The following is an 18,961-nucleotide window of genomic DNA, read 5'->3' on the forward strand; positions in this document are numbered from 1 at the left end:
TGTGACATTTCTATGCAAATCTCAAATGGATATGATATAATCAACATACACAATCATTCCTGAGATACTTCATACGCTCCTCTCCCCCCTCTTTTCCAATGTATCAATATGTATAGATGTTAGCATGTGTATAAACAGACGGGAAATCCCTCATGTATCTAACGAAGTGGTCCGTCATGACTTGGGAACAACACAGCTATAGATGACTGCCTCTTCTGGTATATCTCCATATTGCAGTTCTGTTCAGCTCATGAAGAACTGGAAAAACAATGCACACAAATTCCATCTTAGAGGCCCGTCATACCAACCACCTCCATTCCAAAGCTTGCTTTGGTAGAACAACTTCCAATCCATGTTAGGAAGGCTCCTGCAATGCCTTTCAGGATGCTCTGCAAAGAGGAGCTATTTAGGCAAGCATTATAGAAGTTGTTTGTGAATTCCATTTTGCAGGCTGATAGTTGTAGGAAGGATCTGTTTTTATGCTATTGTTTTAGTAGTATTTTGGAGATTTTTGCGTTAATTTTTTTCTATAACCTTAGGGTGTGGATTTGTAATTCCCTTGGGGAAAGATAGGCTAGAAATAATGCAAATAAATTGATTAAAAACTACAACTGCAATAAATCTGTTAATTTTTAAAATGCAACAAGAGTTGTTGCAAGTGATTAAAATGGCTCTCCTCTGTGGAATATCGTTCTTGCATGTCCATAAAATGCTGTGTTCCAAAACCTCCAATGGATGAGCTGAGTTCGGATGCACACACAGAGCTCCTGCAGAAAGGGCACTGTATTTATTTCATTAATACCATACATTTATTCTGATAAATGTAAGACATTGTGGTCTCGCAAGGTCTCCCATTCAAGTACTGGCTAGATCCAGCCCTGCTCAGCTCCAGCAATGTTGCTGTCTCACATGCCATGAAATCTTTCCCTGGGACTAATATTTCCATGTGGCACATGCCTTCTGCTGAGTGGAATGGAAAAATCAGGCTTGTACACGGGCACCATGAGTGCACCTCAGCCCTTGCAAAGTTTTTGACCGTTATGCTTCCGTCTGCTGATTTCAACGTATACCAGATTATACCTCAGAAAATCTCCACAACCTGCATACATTATGAAAAGAAACACACTTGCATTTCTTTACTCATTTTGCCAAATTTATTCCATTTCTGCTAGAAATGGGAAGATGCAAATCGGCATATAGGGCACTGCTGCCCTACCCTTGACTACAGGAAACGCTTCTTTGCTCCCCTATCAGGAGAAAAATCACACATTCTTTTAAGCTCCCTACAGCCACCTTAAGGGCTACAAACTAGACTGCTGCTTTTTAAAAAGAAAGTTGGCACTTTCAGGATGTGGAATTCTGGTAACATACCTTAGGGCCGGGAGGGCCTGGAATACCAATTTCAGAACGGCCGGAATCACCTTTCTCTCCCTTCGGTCCATGATATCCAGGAGAACCTGGTGGGCCAGGACGCCCCGGTATGCCTGATAAACCTTTTGGTCCTGGAGGGCCTGCCCAAAAATATTAAAAATGAGAAAAATCCTGTAGCAGCTTCTAGATGCTCAAACTAAATGCTCACTTTTCAGAACAATGGATTGGATCCAAGAGGGACCCTTCCATGTGCAGAATTGTGCCATGATTCCAGAACGGAATTTCCATGTTCAGGGGCAGCATACCTTTGAATCAGGCCTTTTTTCTGGGAAAAGAGGTGGTGGAACTCAGTGGGTTGCCAGCACAGGAGGCAACTCTTGGCAGAAGGTGGTGTCCCTGGTACCACAGGCATGCGCGCAAAGTGCGCGCACGCTCCCAGGACCAATGACGTCACTTTGGGTCAGCTGGAACAAGGGAGGAGTTTTTAAAAGTTTAAATCACCCTCAACAAAAACGGTCACATGGCTGGTGCCCCCATCCTCTGATCGCCAGACAGAGGGGAGTTTAGATTGCCTTCCGTGCCACTGGAGTAGCATGGAGGGCAATCTGAACTCCCCTCTGTCTGGAGATCAGGGGGCGGGTCACCAGCCATGTGACCATTTTCAAGAGGTTCTGGAACTCCATTCCACCGCGTTCCAGCTGAAAAAAAGCCCTGCTTTGAATACTAGTGGTTTGGGAATCTTTAGTGCCCTGTTTGTAAGCTTTTGAGGGGGGGTGTCATTGGCTGCTTTGTGAAACAGGATGCTGACACAGCACTGGGGAGGGGCTGGCTCAGTAAAAGAGCCTCTGCTTCACATGCAGGTTCAGTCTCCAGCATCTCCAGGTAAAAGCATCAGGTAGTAGGTGATGGGAAAGACCCCTACCTGAAACCCTGGACAGCTGCTGGCAGATTGAGTAGACAATACTGACCTTGATGGACCCATTGTCTGATTCAGTATAAGGCAGCTTCATGTGTAATCCAGAAGAGCTCTTAATGTGTTTATAACGGGCCTTTCAGAAGGGCTATTTTATAACTGTTGCTAGAGCACAATAACAACAACAACAACAACAACAACAACAACAACAACAACAACAACAACAGTGTGCTTATATATTGCCCTTCTGGACGGATTAGTGTCCCACTCAGAGCAGTGAACAAAGTCAGTGTTATTATTATCCCCACAATACAGTTGGGGAGCTGGGGCTGGGAGGAGTGTCTTCCCCAAGGCCACCTGCTAAGCTCATGGCAGTAGTGGGAGTTGAACTAGCAGAGTGCTGATTTGCAGCCACTTAACCACTCTGCTACAGCAAGAAAAGAAAAACTACATCTAGGGTTGTTCTTCTGCCTACACAGGTAGAAGCACAGCAAATATTACAGAATTTGTCTGTTAAAAGCACTGCACCAAAATCTTACAGGTTAGTACTATTAACTATTTTTCTTCCAACTTTCAGTTCCTGGGATACAACACAGTTAATTAATTAAAAAGCAGAAATGGAAGGAAAAATCTGGGTAAGCAAACCGATGATCTAGGTGCAAAAGATGCCTCGCAGACCAAAGGGGAAAGCTATAAAAAGGGTTTGCAGGCACAACATTTGTACTTTCAGACAACCAAGATATCCCTTCAAAAGTAACTATAAACCTTTTAAGAGGTACCCTGCCAGTTTCTGCATCTTTGCTGCTCTGACATACAAAGCAGCTTTTTAGTCATATGCTTCAGGAAAAGTTCAGTCATTTTTGTCTTAAACTCCTTAACAACAACAACAACATTTGATTTATATACCGCCCTTCAGGACAACTTAATGCCCACTCAGAGCAGTTTGCAAAGTATGCCATTATTATCCCCACAACAAAACAGCCTGTGAGGTGGGTGGGGCTGAGAGAGCTCCAGAGAGCCGTGACTAGCCCAAGGTCACCCAGCTGGCTTCAAGTGGAGGAGTTCTTCTACTAGAACTCTACACATGAAGTCAGAACAGGTCCAGTGGGCAGTATTCATGCAAGAACGCTGGAAAGAAAATGCTGTAACAGATGTGTATAGCGCTTTCAAGCAAATTCATATTGCTATGCAGGTGAACGGAGCAGCTTGCTCAAATGGAGGTCTTATTTTATTGATTAAAGTACTTCTATCTTGCCCTTCCTGCTACCAATGGCAACTCTTATGCTCTGCAATTACCCTACATGCCCTCTTGGAACAGACCCCTACCCAAACTGATAGAGCCATAGTTTGTATTTATTTACTTCATTTATACCTTGTCTTTCTTACCCATGGGAACCCAGAGCCACTTAAGCTCACCCTCCTCTCATCCATTTTTTCCTCACAACGACCCTATGGTGGTAGGTTAGTTTGAGAGTAACTAGCCCAAGATTAACAACAACAACAACAACAACATTTGATTTATATACCGCCCTTCAGGACAACTTAACCCTACTCAGAGCAGTTTACAAAGTACTCCACAACAATCACCCTGTGTGGGGCTGAGAGAGCTCTCAGAGAGCTGTGATGGACCCAAGATCAAGTGGCAAACTTCTGTAGCAGACTGGGGATTTGAACCTGGGTCCCCCAGATCCTAATCCAGCACTCTAATCCCCACGCCACACTGGGCTGGAATGCTGCTCGTAATGCCGTGTATCTAACTGTGTTCACTTCTGCAGTCTTCCTGAGCCATTCAGTAGAACAATCTGAACAAACAAAACTGATGAAGGACGCACACTTTTAGGCTGGCTGCTTTTAGTTGCTCCAGCTGTTGAAGAATCCTGGGCAAGCTGGAGGAGGAGAGGGCAGCATAATTTCTGAGTCAAGGGCAATAGCACTTTGGCTTCAATTAGTAGATGGGACGGCAAAAGCTTATAGAGTTTCAGGGGTGGGAAACAGTTGGCTAGCTTTTATGATAAGTTTATTTTAATCACTTTTTGATTCTGAGTATGATTTTATTTTGTGAGCTGTCCTGAGCAGGTCTCAGAAGAGGAGGCATATAAATAAGTAAACAGAGAGTCATGGGAGTGGGTATAAAATGGAGGCTCCATTCAGACATCACACCAAACCATGGTTTGCTCTCTAACTAAAGGTTAGAATCAAAGCCATGGCTTGAACTTCCAAGCAACAACCAGCAAACTGTGATTTAAAGCTTCACAAGTTCACACCTATCCATCGTGTTCATTTTTCCATCCTTCCTCCAAGGACCTCAGGGTTTTTCCTTTCTCAGTTTTACACTTACACTAACCCTGTGTTAGAAGAGTTACCCAGAAAGTTTCACAGCAGAAGGGGAATTTGAACTTGGGTTTTCACAGATCCTAATTGGACATCCTAAACGCTGCACCACTTCTGTCTCCATGGGGAAGCAGCCTCTGGACAGAGAACAATGATGGTTGTTGCAGATTGTCAACTGAGACACCACAAGTTCCTGTCTGGTTTGTCCATTCGGGCACAATGCTAAATCACAATTAAGATTTCTTAACTATAAATTAGTGTAAAATGTAAACTGAGCCACAAATGGCTATGGAGCAGAGTGAAACAATTAAAAATATTGATTAAAAAACATTTAAATTGAAGGGTTTCAAGGGATACAATTACAGGTGAGGATCTCCTATGCAGTAAGATTGGATTACACAGTTAAACATTTTTGAAGGCCGTTCTTAAATTACTAGAGAATCCCATGTCCTCTACCTTCTTATTTTAATTTTCCCACCTCAGTTTCCAGCATGAAATTCGACTCAGCAGTGTTTCCGATAATTACCTGGAAAGCCCATTTCACCACTGGCCCCTTTCTGACCAGGGGGTCCACTTGGCCCCGGTGAACCAGGAAATCCCGAGTCTCCCTTGGGTCCTAGAGAAGCACAATTATTACCATGCGCGGTTTGATAGAGAAAAGCCGTTTTCATCAACGCAGCCACTGACGACATTGGCCAATGCAGAGGATGCTCTCCAGGCATCAGCACGTTTTTGTTGTACATGGCATAATATCCCAGTGGTACGCACTGGATCCACGCATGATGCATACTCATATTCTATATAATATAATATATAATATATAATACATATATATATATATATTCTATATAATTTTCCAAAATATTATGCATAATTTGTTCTTGAAGGTTCATGTCAGTGGAGAAGCTGGAATCTTATCAGCAAGTGCTGAGGTGGCATCCAGCGATGAGTACGGGGTGTGGAAGGGGGAGAACAACCAAGAACTAATAGATAATAATGACCACCCCCTCCCCACAAAACACAGCTACGGGAAAGGACAGAATGCACACAAGGTGTCTACTGTTACGACAGATGGCCGCTCCAAAAAGGGCGATTTAAAGCCTTATTAGATCAGATTTCACAATCAAACACAATTCTTTCCTATCAAACTAAAGAGGGAGACAGAAAATATGGCACCCTGTTTGGAGACTAATAGCTAGCCTTTAGTCATGAAGTCCAAAGAAGTGACTAAGGGCTTTTCTGCATGGGTTTTTTCTTATTGGTTCTGGCACGACACAGCTTCGATTTATCCCCTGATTTCTGCATGTATTTTTTCCTTTAATTTGCATGTTGGGTTTTTTTGTTTCCCCCATTTTTTCCCTGGTTCTTTTGAGACCATTTTTACTCCGATCTTCTTTTTAAAAGCTGGTTCTGAGTCACCTTTTTTCTTGTGCAGAATGTTTCTTTTGCTTTCGTCTATCCTGACCACTCCCACCCGTCTCCAACCCACTTTCTAATGATTGGCTGTTCATCATAATCAAGCTACTTCTCCCTCTCTCTGCCTTCTTTCCCCCTCATATTTTCACTTTCGATCTTTATCATCAATTTCAAAACATTGGAACAACCTAACACTGTATTAATAGATGCACCAGATTCTCTGAATCCCCAACGTCCATTTTTTAAAAAGCAAGTCCCTTGCCCTTTCCATTGAGGAGATATATGAGAAAAGGTATATCTCTGCAATGGAACGGGCTAGAGATTTTTTAAAAAACAAAAGCTGGGGAGTCAGAGAAACTGCTGCATTTATTATTCAATGTTATAAATGTGATGGTTTTTCAAAAATCATGGGGGGCTTAAGCACATGCTAAAAATAAAAAGAGATGAGGGATGCCACTGATGATAGCACGAATGACAACACTCTCACTTGAAAATCCTGATTATTTAGGGCACATGAAGAAGAAATAAGACACCTCCACAATTGTTAAAATGCAGAGAGAGGGCAGGCATGTGGAAGAATTGCATCCAAACCAATCCCAGTGCTTGTGGATCAACTGTTAAGAAAATCAGGAATAAGCTGAGCGCACAGAAAAGCCCTAAGTCTCTTCTCGATGCTCTTGTCTAACGACAACTGTGTGCCAAGGAAAATATGCCCTATTTCTGCAAATTGAGTGCGTACAGGAATTCCTTCACACTTCACAAAAGAAGAGTTCACTGTCAGCCATCCTTCCTAGTACCACCCCTCTGCTGCAGTTTGGAAGGATAAAAAAAGCACCACTCTTTATCTCCAAAATAAAACTGCTAGGTATGCAAGAAACATAAGACAAACATTTCAGCTTGCCTTCCAAATCCCAACATTTCATTTGGGACAGCCACATCATAGTAAAAAGTCCAGTAGCACCTTTAAGACTAACCAACTTTATTGAGGCATGAGCTTTCGAGAACAACAGCTCTCTTCGTCAGGATGCATCTGACGAAGAGAACTGTGGTTCTCGAAAGCTTATGCCTCAATAAAGTTGGTTAGTCTTAAAGGTGCTACTGGACTTTTTACTCTTTTGCAACTACAGACTAACATGACTAACTCCTCTGGATCTATGGCCAACATTATAGTGTGTCTGCTAACTTTATTCTTGAAGATTATGCATCCGTAGGGTTGTTTGTGAGTTTTAAGTGATTCTAGTGACATCGCCTGTGCTTCTAATTTAGCAGGCTAGTTTTCACTGAGGTGCTAAATGCTCCTCCATACAGAACAATTCTCTGTAAGAAGAAAACTAGATGATAGGGAAAATGTTTCCAGCCTAGCCTTTCCTTAGACCTGCTTGATTTCTATCTGCATGGAACAGTTTTGCACAGAGAAACATTCCAACATGTGGACCCCCAACCTGCAATCTGAAATAGCATGGCACAGCCCAGATGTAAATTTAGCACCTTAGTTAAGGCCATAGCGCATTCTAACTGGTCTGCTCAACTACAGAGAAGGGATAGAACTCAACTGTGGCAACCTAAGCAAGACCAAAACGCCTAGTAAGTTGAGCCAACCTTCTCAAAAAAGCATGAGATCAATCTGGTATTTGGATTTCAATGCATCTTGCATGTGCTACCCTTGGTCATAGAGATACACTGAAATTTATACAAGGAAGCTGGTCCCTCACCTAGCAATCCGGGTGCACCTGGTTGCCCGCTTAGTCCAGGAGGCCCTGGATCACCTGGAAGGCCTTGGTAACCCTTCTGACCTGTTATTCCAGGCTCACCTTTAAGGAAAGAATGGGAAAAAAGAACTGTGTTTATATTTCCAAAGAGAAGTGTGTACAAGGATTACCTGCTGCCACCAATTTCAAATTAAATCTTCCTATTATGTTAGTAAGGGGTGGGGGTTATGCAAGAACCAGAGATCCAATGGCGAGGCACGTCTGGGCAGTGCTGCCTACTAGTGCACTCTGATTTGGCACTATGGCTCAAGCTTAATAAAGCCCAGGAGCAGCTACAAGCATAACTGTCCCCCTAGAAGTTTATGAACTCTATTCATCTCGTTTTGCCAATCCCTCACCAGGCAGAAGCAATCTGTATTCATTCCTAGTGGTTTGATGAACTCTTTTAAAGGGGACCTTGCTTTCATATGTGCTCTGCATTGTAAAATAACTCATCCCTCTCTGATTGCTCAGTAATCGACTTAGTCGTAACTTTTCCCACCCTCCATCTCTTATACTCCATTGCCATCTAGGTGACTAAATGCACCACTGCAAGAGACGAACTTACTGACTGCCCAGCCATCAACGCCCATTCAGGTCTTCGGACCTAAGACCCACCCTTCTCCCATTCTATGTCACCTGTATGCGCCAGGAACAAACACAGAGAAAGCATTCTCTCACCTGAAGGTCCCGGTTCTCCTTTCTGTCCTTTAGTGATCACTTGGCTTGGATCAAGTGTCCCTGGAGCACCCGGCAGGCCCACCTCCCCTTTGCTGCCTTTCTGCCCTCCGGGTCCTGGAAGGCCTGGCTGGCCTGGGAGGCCATCGTTGCCTGAGCAGTATTCAAAAAAAAAATCCATCATCAGTTTGCCTGGTAGATGCTCTTCAGTTTTCACTGGAAGAGCTGACAAGTCAGCTTGATGCTTTTTGCGTTGTCCAAGCACAGCTGCCACCTCATTTCTTTGGTGACACCAAGCTAAGCACTGAAAAAGCACAACTAAGAAGCTTCAGATTGTGATCCTGTAACAATGCTGCTGGACAGAGAGGCAAATAACACAACAGTGAATATATCAACAGAGCAAGGCAGAAACCAGGCGTTCAGCACCTACCTATGTGTGAAAAATAGGAAGTGCTCCTGAACTTTTAGAGAGAACAGACAAATTTGTATTCTGAAGTGACGTTAAATCCACTGCCTTAAAAACTGGAGAGTAACATGCATCTCACCTTTCGAACCAGGAAGGCCACTCCTGCCGGGAGAGCCGGGAGATCCCTGGGGGCCTGGGGTTCCCATCACACCCATCTCGCCTTTTGCACCTAGATGCACAGAACCACCAGTTGCATTCTGAACCAAAACATCCCTCTCGCACACTTTCGATGGCTTTCCATCTGACACAAGTAAACTGGCAAACTAAAATGAGCATTCCCTGCTGCTGACGATGCACACAGATTGGACTGCAGATAAATCCCAGACCCAGAGGGGACAACGTGTAGCTTCCCTGTAGGAGTATTGGTAATAGTAGTAGTAACAACCACAACATTCGATTTATATACCGCCCTTCAGGACAACTTAATGCCCACTCAGAGAGGTTTACAAAGTATATTATCATTGCCCCACAACAAAACACCCTGTGAGGTGGGTGGGGCTGAGAGAGGTCCAGGGAACTGTGACTAGCCCAAGGCCACTGAGCTGGCTTCAGGTGGAGGAGTGGGGAATTAAACCCGGTTCTCCAGATTAGAGTCCCGCCACTCTTAACCACTACACCAAACTAGCTCCACTGAAGTAGGTGGTGTTCATGTGCCCATGTATGCACATGAATATTTGATATATTGGTATAAATACCAATACTTGGTGTTTATTAATTAAAGTCATTAATTAAACATCTGTTCTTTTCTTGTGCTGAGAAAGAAGCACTAGCAAGTGAACAATGACTTCGCAGTTTCCACTGAACATTAAACTGCCCTGAAGTCCTACTGTGCCAAGGTGGAATGTCGATGTGCTATTTCCATCATCACTTGGGTCTGAAAATGGCAAACTAATTTTTAGCTGACATTTTGGAGCAATATAATTGCAGTAAATCAAACTGTTCCAGTTGACATCAGTCATAATCTTCCATATGAATTAGATCAGTAGTTTGGTGAAGACTCTCAAACTGTGATAACTTGAATGTTTTCAGCTCATATACAGTGGCCTTAGTTTTTGGACAGGAGTTTAACCTGCCTGTTTCCCATACACTGAATCATAAAGTAGAAGATGGAGTCCATACGCAACCATCAGTTTCTACAAACAAAGCTCTGTCCCTATGCTGGCCACTGTATAATTGGAAGTACAACAGGAATTTACCTGGAAATCCAGGAGCTCCATCTCGTCCAGGTGGCCCTAGTAAACCTGGAGGCCCTTGGAGACCAGGTGGCCCTGGAAACCCTGGGTTGCCTCTGTCGCCTGGAGGACCAGGAATGTCGGACCCTGGTGGTCCAGGATCTCCCTTCTCACCTGGTATGCCATGTAACCCTAAATGATATTATTAGAATACAATATGTCAGCAAAAAGGAATACGCAACAGGGGGTATAGATCAATTTGCATGAACAGAGGTGGGGATGGGGGGGGGGTCACAAGCTCATTTTGAGGTAGCTCCAGCCATCCTCCAAGTAGCCTTCCTCCAGCCTAAGGATACTTCATCAAGTGGCTCTTCTTCCAATGGAAGAGAGACCTAATTTGGAGGAAGACTCCTGAGATTGGAGGAAAGCTTCAAACTTGAACCAAAAGAAAAGGTGGGGTATAAATATTTTAACAAAGAAAGAAATAAACTTTGCTCAGTGGAGTGTTAGGATAGGGGTAGGATCCACCCCTTTCTTTGCAACAAGTTTCCACAACATTTTTACAGAACTTGTTCCACAGGGATGAGCTGGTAAGTTGATAAATGTAGGAAGATTAGCTTTTGATGTTCAAGATACTGCCACAGCAGTATAAGTCAAATGGCATGGGGTAGCCTTGACAAAGATGCATGTCTTTTTTGTTCTGTCATTCTGTACAGCATCAACAGGCAGCCTGATGACACAATGTAACTAACAACATTGTGCTGTGCTGATCCTGCCACAGAATTCATCGCATTTCTTACCACCACCCCTTCTTGTAACAGGCCTCAAACAGATCTGAATGGCAGAAGGGATACGCAGAAGGCCCCAGTTCAATATCTGGTAATTCCAGGTCTTCTGTCACAGTGTTTGGGAAAATGTCACGTCTGCCTACCATTCATACATGCCATTCATATATTCTCTGCTCCCTGTATTGATTAGATCACACTGTGTACCTGGATGCTCTCATATTAAGCTCATATACCGTAACCATTATAAGCCATCCTTGGCCTGCCTGAAAACGAAAGTACTAATACTGAGCCTGTTATCTCTGGAATCTGCTTGTTGACCTTGCAGCTGTCCTGTCTCTTTTCCCAAGAGACAGAGGGAGTTGGATTCCTTGTAATCTTTTGCCTTTCTTGCCCAGACAAAGCTACTGTGTTCTCATGAGGCTTTGGAAGTTTCACGCCTAATTGCTAACTGCTCCAAGGGAGGGGGGAACCATGCTCCTTATATCAAAGTGCCTTTGCTTATAACTGCATTCCTGCCAATTTATCCATCTATGGATGTACTCATGAACTGATGGAATCTCTATAATAAAACCTTTTCATCCAATGCACTGGAGTGCTTGCTGTGAGGGGTTTGGGGCTCTATCTGCCATGAACTGCTGTCCCTAGAACTGACAGAAAACCTCTGTCCATGCGCTGATTCAGTATCAGGCTGCTTTGTATGACATTCCACGGGAGTTAGCAATCAAAGACTGCTCCCCTTTTATGATGAAGGCGGCACTGGAATAGTGGGTAGGACAAGGGTTGGGAAGCACATAATCTGCAGATGCAGGCAGTAGACGGACTCCTGCTCTGCAGTAGCCTGTCAATCTAATTGCTGACCAGAGAGGCGGAAGGAGAAAAAAGTACCCAACAACCTGTTCGAGTTACTGCTACAACATGCTGTGGGGAAACACTCTCCCTCCCTCTCTTCAAGATCACGTACATGGTAAAAACACAGGAAAGAGTTAAACAAAATAATCAAGCTATTTTGTCAAATGAGGCTTTCAAAACAGAAAACGTGCCTCAATGTTAGCTATTATTCTAAGCAAGAGTGCTTTATGTTAGCGAGTTAGAGGATAAAAAGCTACTGACAGCATAAAAGAGAAATAGCAAAGAGTCCAGTAGCACCTTTAAGACTAACTATTTGTAGCATAAGCTTTCGAGAGCCACAGCTCTCTTCATCAGATGCATCTGACGAAGAGAGCTGTTGCTCTCAAAAGCGTTTGCTACAAATAATTGGTTAGTCTTAAAGGTGCTACTGGACTCTTTGCTATTTTGCTACTGCAGACTAACACGGCTAACTCCTCTGCAGCATAAAAGAGAGTGAGCCCTCCACTCTCAGTGGCAAAAAAAGTATGTTCAAAACAACTGAGATCACTTTCTGGAATCAAGAAATTCTGTGTTTACCAGACCACGTCTCCTCTTCTTGGAGACCATAGTTCAGTCTGCTTAGGGGAGGCCAATCCACAAGCTCCTCGAGGGACCCCAAAATAACACTAACTCACTCCACACAGGAGTTAACTTTGGTTGAACGTATTTGGAGGAAAACAGAAAAGGTTCTCCTTTGCAGATTCAGGGCAGGCAGAATGGAAAACTGAAGAATTGTTCCCCATTGGCTGGGTCTAAAGTTCTAAAGCGCACCCAGTAGAGGACATGCTGCAGATATAGGAAGCCCCTCTCTAACACACACATGTGCGTCAACCAGCAGGGAAGGCGAGACGCAACCACTAGATTTCCCACTAACAAGTGGGGGAAATTTTGCTAACCCCCTCCTCTTACTGCAGCATCTTCTAACAGCAGAAAATTTAGTTGGGATTCCAACTAGAGGTGGGCACGAACAGCAATACTAACAAAAAAAGCCATGAACAGCCCGATCAGCAGTTCGCGAGCAAGCTGTTCATGAGGTCCCGTTCCCGATGAACATGTGTTCGTTCCAAGCCCTGTTTGTGGTGTTCACCAGCCGTTCCTCAAGCCAGACAGTCTGGTGCCTTTCAATCAATTCCCTTGGCAACAGTAGGCAGGGACTTTCTGAACTCTGCCTGAACTCCTGTTGACCTGGAAACCCCAATCTAAGCCCAGGAGCACTTCACCCCGACTCAGCGGCTTGTCAGGTTAAACCCTGACAAGGGCTGATTGCAGCCTGCCGGAGTTTAAATTTCCCTCTCCCTGCTGCTGCGCAGTGCAGGAAGAGGGACTTTTAAATCCCCCACTCCGCCGCTTGTCAGGGAAACCCCTGACAAGTGGCTGAGTGCAGCCTGCTGGGGAGAAATGCCCTTCTCCCTGCTGCTGCACAGCAGCAGGGAGAGGGGCACTTCACCTCCGACTCAGCCACTTGTCAGGGGTTTCCTGACAAAGTCTCCCCCCCTCCCTCTAGCCGGCTGGAAGGAGGGAGACTTTGAAGAGAAGGAAGTTCCCCATGCCGGGTTTGCAAACGGCACGGGGGACCTTCTTCCCTTCAGTCTCCCCTCCCTCCCACGAACAGCCAACCACGAACAGGTTGTGAACAGGGTCATGGCCGTGGTTGTTTGTGATTCCCTGTTTGTGGATGGCAACGAACAACGAACATTGTGTTCGGGTTTTTTCCCCTGTTTGAGCCCACCTCTAATTCCAACCACCTGCTCTGAAAGGAAGAAAAATCTACTGGCATGTTCAGAATATCCTACTCTTTCCCCAGAGCTAGTGGTTCAGTCTTTTTGAGGACATTAAAAATGAACATAATGCAGGAAGAGAAATCTAAGTCTTCTCCTAAATCTGTAGCGTCCTTTGTAGAACTTTCCTGCCATCTCTGCATGGGTAAACTTATCTACCTTGCCATTGCTAGAAAATATGTAGTGGAAGAATGGACAGAGATCACAAACTTACCCTATACAGATGTTCTTGAGCAGCCCTTTCCAAACAGACTACTGAGGAGGGCAGGGGGCACTCCTTTGTCTAAATGATACTGGAAGATGAGAGACGAGCAGACAGACTAATGCTTTTCCTGAGGCAAGAAGCCACGGAGGAATTGGAGGTCTGCCCCCGGGGAAGTTGGCCTTGCAAGATGCAAACAGTTTCTTTCAGACAGATCTCATTCTATCTTTTCTTTTTTCCCACCAACATGTCTTTGTGGGTTTGCACACAGCTCGCAAGGAGTTGCTTAATTGTCTGTGCAGGTTCGCCTCCCATCTTCCAGACACTGCCTGTTTTGGACAGGGCCTTCCCTAAGCAGCCAGCCACCAACAGCACAATCCTCAGGAGATTTACACTGTTCTGAGTTAACTTGACTGGACTTAGAATGGTGTAACTCTACTTAAGACTGTAAATTTGAATTCTTGGTCAGGTGGGGGAGGTGGTTTGAAAGAAAGTACTTCATTTAAAATAAGAAAAAGGCTTGGATGAAGAAACCACAGTACCTGGTGAACCTGAGAGGTTGAAAAAGCCAGCAGGTTAACAACTCATCAGGAAGTTGAGACACAGGAAGCAGTAAGGAGTTGTGTGAGAATGCCATTAGGTTAGGATACAAAAGTAAGCACATTAGTGTTAGAACAAAAAAAAACTACACAAAAGTTGCGATACACAAGTCACTGACTCAACATGGAGCAAAGGTCAAGTGACCAAAATGCAGCACCAAGGTAGGCAACATCAGTATAAAAGAAACTGGATGTCAAATATGCTTGATTTCAACACTTTCCAGTGTGCAACAACCACCATATTTGGAGGACAACAGATATTTGCCTGTCACTGTTCCAATGGAAATTGAACTTCACTGTGTGACTTGGTTCCACATTGACAAGGGCTAAGAATTCTGATTTTCTTTGCTTTCTGAATGCTTCATCAGTATTATTGTGGTGGCAATGTACTGAATTTACTGGAATGACTTGATGGTTCCCAGAGGGGGGAACCATGTGACCAAATAGTGAAGTGCACAGAGGAACATGTGAACCAAAAAGGCCACTTCAGGTTGCATTGTATCGAAGACCACATTAATATTACTCCAAGCTAACACTAAAGTAAAAGTTAATTCTATAGAGAGAAAAAGTATGAGCAAAAAAGGGATCAGAGCAAAGTGAACAAAGGCAGATGAAGACAGTTAATGTTGATTTGTTAGCAGAAACTCCAGTTGTGCACAGCGTGTTATCATGCTCTCAGTGATATGGTAGCAGCACAAGGGGGGAGGGGGGAGGAAAATCAGCCCTGTAGATTTTTTTTAAAAAATAGGTTAATAGGATGTTCCTATGAAGGCAAAGTAGTTTCATGAGATGATGGGCGACTTGCAGCACTGGGCAAAGATGTGGAATGGGATTTTCAAATTGCAGGTGGAGATGATCATAAAAAGCGGTGCTGCATGCAGAATTGCCTGAAATGCTACAACAGGTCACGTGGAGAGGTCATTAAAAAGTGATGGGGAACCTGGACAACTTCCAGACAGTTCTGGCCCCACTTTTCTGCCAGCTGGTCTTGGATACCTAAAATGAGCCAGACTGAAGGGGGGGGGGAGTGTGTCACATGACAGAATGTGCAAGGCACAGGAGGACTATACACTCCTCAACCCTCTGCTCACATTAAAATATACAAATTCCACTCTGAGCCCCCATTGGAACTTTGACTTGATTATGCAATGTGGCCATTCCAAAGAGTATATATTGCCTTGGGTTTCAAGTAAGATCCTTGGCCCACTGGACTGAGCCTAACCAAGGCTACCAACAACCCTGCCACCCAATAAATTTTGAAGAGTGGAGCGGGGGGGGGGGGGAGAATGCTACTGCTGCAACTAGGGGGAGCCCTGCAGAGACTCAGATCATCTAGAACCTTTTTAATCCTCACTCTCCACAGCCATGAACACTAAATATTTTCTCTTTTTAAAAATGGAGGCTGTAGTGCTTAGGAATGCAAGGGTTCGATGGCTTTTGTGACAGGTGCCAGATTTTGGAAGCATTTTCAGTGTGCCTGTGGTCATGCATTAAACCTGTATCCCAAGATGTGGATTTCCTTGAATGCATTAGGGATGGAATGCAAGTCAAAACTGAAGCTCAACATTGGTATATGCAATATGTGAATTAAAGGTGTGGCAAATGGAGGTCATGCAGTGCAGCCAGTAATGGACGCATGGAAAGACGTTCTCAAAGCAGTTGGGGTTACACTGAATTTATCTCTGATTCATAGAAAAATATTCTCATCAAGGTTATTGCCAGGTGGGCTTTAGGGCCTGTTGATACATGAAGCAGCCTCACGAGATTGCCTCAGGGGCGGGGCCACCCGCTTCCTGGCTGAGCTTGTGCAGAGATGCCATTTGTGACAGCTTGCATCTCCAGGCAGGTGGCATATAGGATAATTCCCACAATGGGAGCAGCTTCAGAAAATGTTGCCACCATCATGGGAATCATCAACAGCAGCAGCTTTATTGCACTGGCTCACAGCCTTAGCAATTAACATCAAAAATACTAGCAACATCGAAGTTAAAATACAACAATCACGGGAACAATAAAAACTCCAATATACATTACAATCTTATAAGAATCATTAAAATCACAACAAAAATTTGAGTTAAAACCAAATCAATTCAGACAATTCAGTCAGATAGTCAACAAAATACATAAATTTATCCACCAGCCACAACAACAGTGGATGATTTTGGTAAGGCGTTTATCACCCTTGCAGCAAGCTTTGCCATTTACATCATTATCCATTTACTTTTGTTGGCAAGTAATATAGTTAGTCTATCATTATTCTCTCTGGATATTATAATAAAATATTGCCAAGATATCTTCCATGTTCTAATGCAAATCTTGGGCAGTAAAAGACCACATGGCCTAGATCCTCAACAGAATTCTGATTGCAAGTACAGGCACGCTCTTTACATGGGGTCGCCTTATAATGGCCTCTCATCATGGGAATCAGTAACTCCTTTCAATAAGTTACATTTTGTGTAATACATAACAAAGAAACCTTACAGAGAGCCATACAGAAACAAAAGTAGTTTCAAGACAAGGGGTAGGCCTGTTTTCAAATATCAGAAATGTGAGAAAAATTATATCAATAGTGAACATAAATTTAATGCAAGCCAATTGTCTGTATTTTCACATATTCAAGGCTCAAAATTAAGCTGATTTTGTGCTATTAATAAAATGCTCAGTAATTGTGTTTTCAAGATGATGATCTATAATTCAACAACAAAAATTCCCTTGCATATACTAGTCACCTGCCCCCTTAGAATACGGGACAAAGTTCACAGTCTATTCAAAACCCTAATTTATTTGTATACCAGTAGGGCTAGTTCTTGCTAAGGTGACTTGGGCTATACTGCTTCAGGCTGCAGATGGGGGGCCGAACACTCCTCATGCCCCCCATACAGCCATCTTGCACATTAGGAAGAATGGTTCTAGCCCAGAAAGCCCCTTACGTAGTAGTTTTCTATGGGCTAAGCTACAAGTGACGAATGACACTTGAACTAAGTGAAGCGCAAGGGGAGCGCAAGTGAACAGGGAGGAATACATGTAAGTCTGTTCACTTGCCGTTCAAGTGTCATTCGTCACTTGTAGCTTGGCCCAAAGTGGCAGGATTTTGTGGGCAATCTACAGTGGTACAACCCAGATGCAGGCTGACAGCCCTTAATCTGCACTTGGAGAATTCCAAAAAAATACATAAATATACACGTAACCCACAACTGACACTGTGGCTCAATTCAATGTAAGAATATTCCTAGGCATGTAACAGGGAAACATTTTTTCTTAAGTTCGGAGCCTTTAGTGCTTACGCTGAGCCACTGTAAGGTAGACTAGTATTATTATTTACACAATGCCCAGTGGAAGACAGAGCCAGAGAAAGGGTGGCTTTCAGAAGACCCACTACTGAGAGCCAAAACAGACAAGACGCCTAACGCATGGAGGACATGCGTCAGTTTCCCACAAGGTTCCACGGGAAGTGTAGTGAGAAAAAAGAGCCTCTGCCAGGGAGAAAAGGGAGAGAATCTCTCTTCTCCCAGGCAGAGGTTCTTTCTTTAGGCGACTTGTCCAGTACGCTCAGCTCCCTCTTGCCTCTGCTGGCTCCCCTTGCTCCCCTAGAAGCACTCCACAGCCAGAGCAAACCGAGCAAGCGGTGGCGGTCAGGGGGAGCTGGCAGCAGTGATCGGCTCCTTGTTCCTCTCGCCCTCGCCAGCACACTCCTCTTGCTCCCCTAAATGCACTCGGCAGCCTATCACTGCTGCCAGTTCCCTCTGCTGCTGCCAGAGCAATCGGCTCCCTCTCACCGCCACCTGCACTCTCAGCTCCCTCTGGCGGCAGAGGACTTTTAGGGGAGCAAGGGGAGCCGGTGGGGGTGAGAGGGAGCCGAGAGGACTAGACGAGATGCCTAGAGAAAGAATCTCTGCCAGGGAGAGGGTGGATTCTCTCCCTCTTCTCCCTGGCAGAGGTTCTTTCTCACTAAACTTCCCTTGGAACCTTGCAGGAAACTGACACGTGTCCTCCACACGTCAGGTGTCTCGTCTGTTTTGGCTCTATGTTGGCAGATAAAACAGGTGAACCAGCGACCTGCCAGATCACTTCTCAGTTACTCTGCTGATGTTCTACATTAGCTTAACAGTGTACTTGTTTTTGGCCCAACTATGGATCAGCTATTCTGGAACAGACAGGTTCCAGAAAATAACTAAAACCCTGTTAGTTATTTCACAGTTCACTTCAAATTATTTCAAATCAATGGGAAAATTAGGAAAGAATTCTCAACAGAGGTCTAAGAAAGCTATTGCTCAGATCAGTATAATTGTTTTCTAGGGCATGTAAAGAAGTGTCTATCCATGAAGGACCTTCTAACTAAGGTTGCCAGCTCCAGGTTGTGAAATTCCTGGAGATTTAGGGAGTGGAGCCTGGAGAAGGCAGGATTTGGGAAGAGTAGGCACCTCAACAGGCTACAATGCCATAGAGTCCACCTTTCCAAGCAGCCATTTTCTCCAGGGCAACTGATCTCTGTGGCCTGGAGATCTGTTGCAGTTCCTGGAGACCTCCAGCCACCATTTGGAAGCTGGCAATCCTACTTCCAATATTAAAGGAGATAGAAGAAAAGTGACAGTCAATCTGAATATTCAGAAA

General features: G+C 44.2%; 1 protein-coding gene across 1 annotated transcript in view; it reads right to left on the reverse strand.

Moving 5' to 3' along the window:
• The window catches only part of COL4A5 (collagen type IV alpha 5 chain), a 185,163-nt gene that overhangs the window by 34,602 nt on the left and 131,600 nt on the right, over positions 1 to 18,961 (reverse strand). Inside the window, exons 31-36 of the mRNA XM_054995968.1 lie at positions 10,120 to 10,287; positions 9,003 to 9,092; positions 8,461 to 8,610; positions 7,744 to 7,842; positions 5,142 to 5,231; positions 1,372 to 1,511 (exon numbers count right to left, since the gene is read on the reverse strand). Coding sequence (XP_054851943.1) covers positions 1,372 to 1,511; positions 5,142 to 5,231; positions 7,744 to 7,842; positions 8,461 to 8,610; positions 9,003 to 9,092; positions 10,120 to 10,287 — 737 coding nt within the window. The remainder of the gene's footprint in view (positions 1 to 1,371; positions 1,512 to 5,141; positions 5,232 to 7,743; positions 7,843 to 8,460; positions 8,611 to 9,002; positions 9,093 to 10,119; positions 10,288 to 18,961) is intronic.

The sequence above is a fragment of the Eublepharis macularius genome, chromosome 13, assembly GCF_028583425.1.
Source record: "Eublepharis macularius isolate TG4126 chromosome 13, MPM_Emac_v1.0, whole genome shotgun sequence".
In the NCBI taxonomy this organism is placed as follows: domain Eukaryota; kingdom Metazoa; phylum Chordata; class Lepidosauria; order Squamata; family Eublepharidae; genus Eublepharis; species Eublepharis macularius.